A 1,489-nucleotide genomic window follows, 5' to 3' on the forward strand; every position below is an offset into this window, starting at 1 on the left:
CGAGAAGTGGTCATGAAATCCCAAATCCTGATGGTTACACCACATAAACTACAATCCAGTAGGGGTAATCTGGATTCCGATTTATATTCTGGACCCAAAACTTCATAATTTCCAGAGGCTTTTCGGGATGAAGCCGAAAATTGTTTCCTGCTTGGACCAGGATCTTGTAGACGACTTTGATTTTTAGCTGCGCCAGAAGGGCACCCATTTCTAGCTGACTGGGCCGAATGTTCTTCACAATCTTGGATATTTGGAAGCCATCTAGGCTCCCATCCACATAGGCTTATCAGCTTTTGAGCCTGTAAGATAAAAATTAAGATAAGAAACAATGGTAGTTTATTCCTAGTACGCTTGAATTCTCACGAATGNATGCACCAGCTGCAGTTTGATATAAGTTCAGACCTACATTTGATACTAATCTTCTCTTAACTGAAGTTTCAGCCTCGTCAACATCTTCATTTTGCTGCTGTTCCATGCCCTCATTAGCAAACCATCCATTTATCCCACTTGTTGCACTAGTGCCACGTGCCACTCCCATTTTCTTGCTCGTTTCAGGAAGATCGGCATTTATAGCGGCAAACGGAACCGGCCGAGAAGTGGTCATGAAATCCCAAATCCTGATGGTTACACCACATAAACTACAATCCAGTAAGGGTAATCTGGATTCCGATTTATATTCTGGACCCAAAACTTCATAATTTCCAGAGGCTTTTCGGGATGAAGCCGAAAATTGTTTCCTGCTTGGACCAGGATCTTGTAGACGACTTTGATTTTTAGCTGCGCCAGAAGGGCACCCATTTCTAGCTGACTGGGCCGAATGTTCTTCACAATCTTGGATATTTGGAAGCCATCTAGGCTCCCATCCACATAGGCTTATCAGCTTTTGAGCCTGTAAGATAAAAATTAAGATAAGAAACAATGGTAGTTTATTCCTAGTACGCTTGAATTCTCACGAATGTAAGAGCACATTTTACTGAGTTCTTACGCGATAGTAATTACTGAGAGCCACTTCTTTGGACGTTTCTGCAGCTGAGATATTATCCATTCTGAAACTGAGATCATCATTGGCATAGACTTGAGGATGTGCCAAAAGGCGGTCAATTTGTGGTCGTCTTGAAGCACGCATCTGGTCAATCGCAGATGGCGAGACAACTGGTAGAGAATAGAACTGTAGGAGCCCATCACAACGATCCTTGTAACCTCCAATCAAGGCTGATGGAGGAGTTGGAGGAAACTGAACTAAGCTTTCTGCACAACTTTGTCCTACCCAAGGACAAGAGCTCTCATGTGCAGCATCAAGCTGGTTGGAGAATTCTTCTCGGATGCTATCAGCTGTTATCAAATATGAGTAAGGAATATCAAATGTGAGCACCATATAAAAAAGCTGATTCATGCGTACTGATTTTTCTTGCTTAAGAGCAAACACAAAATTCTTTTCATTGGTATATGTTGGTTATTGATCAAAACTCTTGGCTCCGAAGATGCCCAG

At 42.3% G+C, this 1,489-nt stretch overlaps 1 protein-coding gene across 1 annotated transcript in view; it reads right to left on the reverse strand.

Moving 5' to 3' along the window:
• Positions 1-1,489, reverse strand: part of LOC104778755 — a 5,135-nt gene that overhangs the window by 1,613 nt on the left and 2,033 nt on the right. The window contains exons 4-5 of the mRNA XM_010503195.2: positions 986-1,338; positions 350-889 (exon numbers count right to left, since the gene is read on the reverse strand). Coding sequence (XP_010501497.1) covers positions 350-889; positions 986-1,338 — 893 coding nt within the window. The remainder of the gene's footprint in view (positions 1-349; positions 890-985; positions 1,339-1,489) is intronic.

The sequence above is a fragment of the Camelina sativa genome, chromosome 3 (assembly GCF_000633955.1).
Source record: "Camelina sativa cultivar DH55 chromosome 3, Cs, whole genome shotgun sequence".
Taxonomy (NCBI): Eukaryota; Viridiplantae; Streptophyta; class Magnoliopsida; order Brassicales; family Brassicaceae; genus Camelina; species Camelina sativa.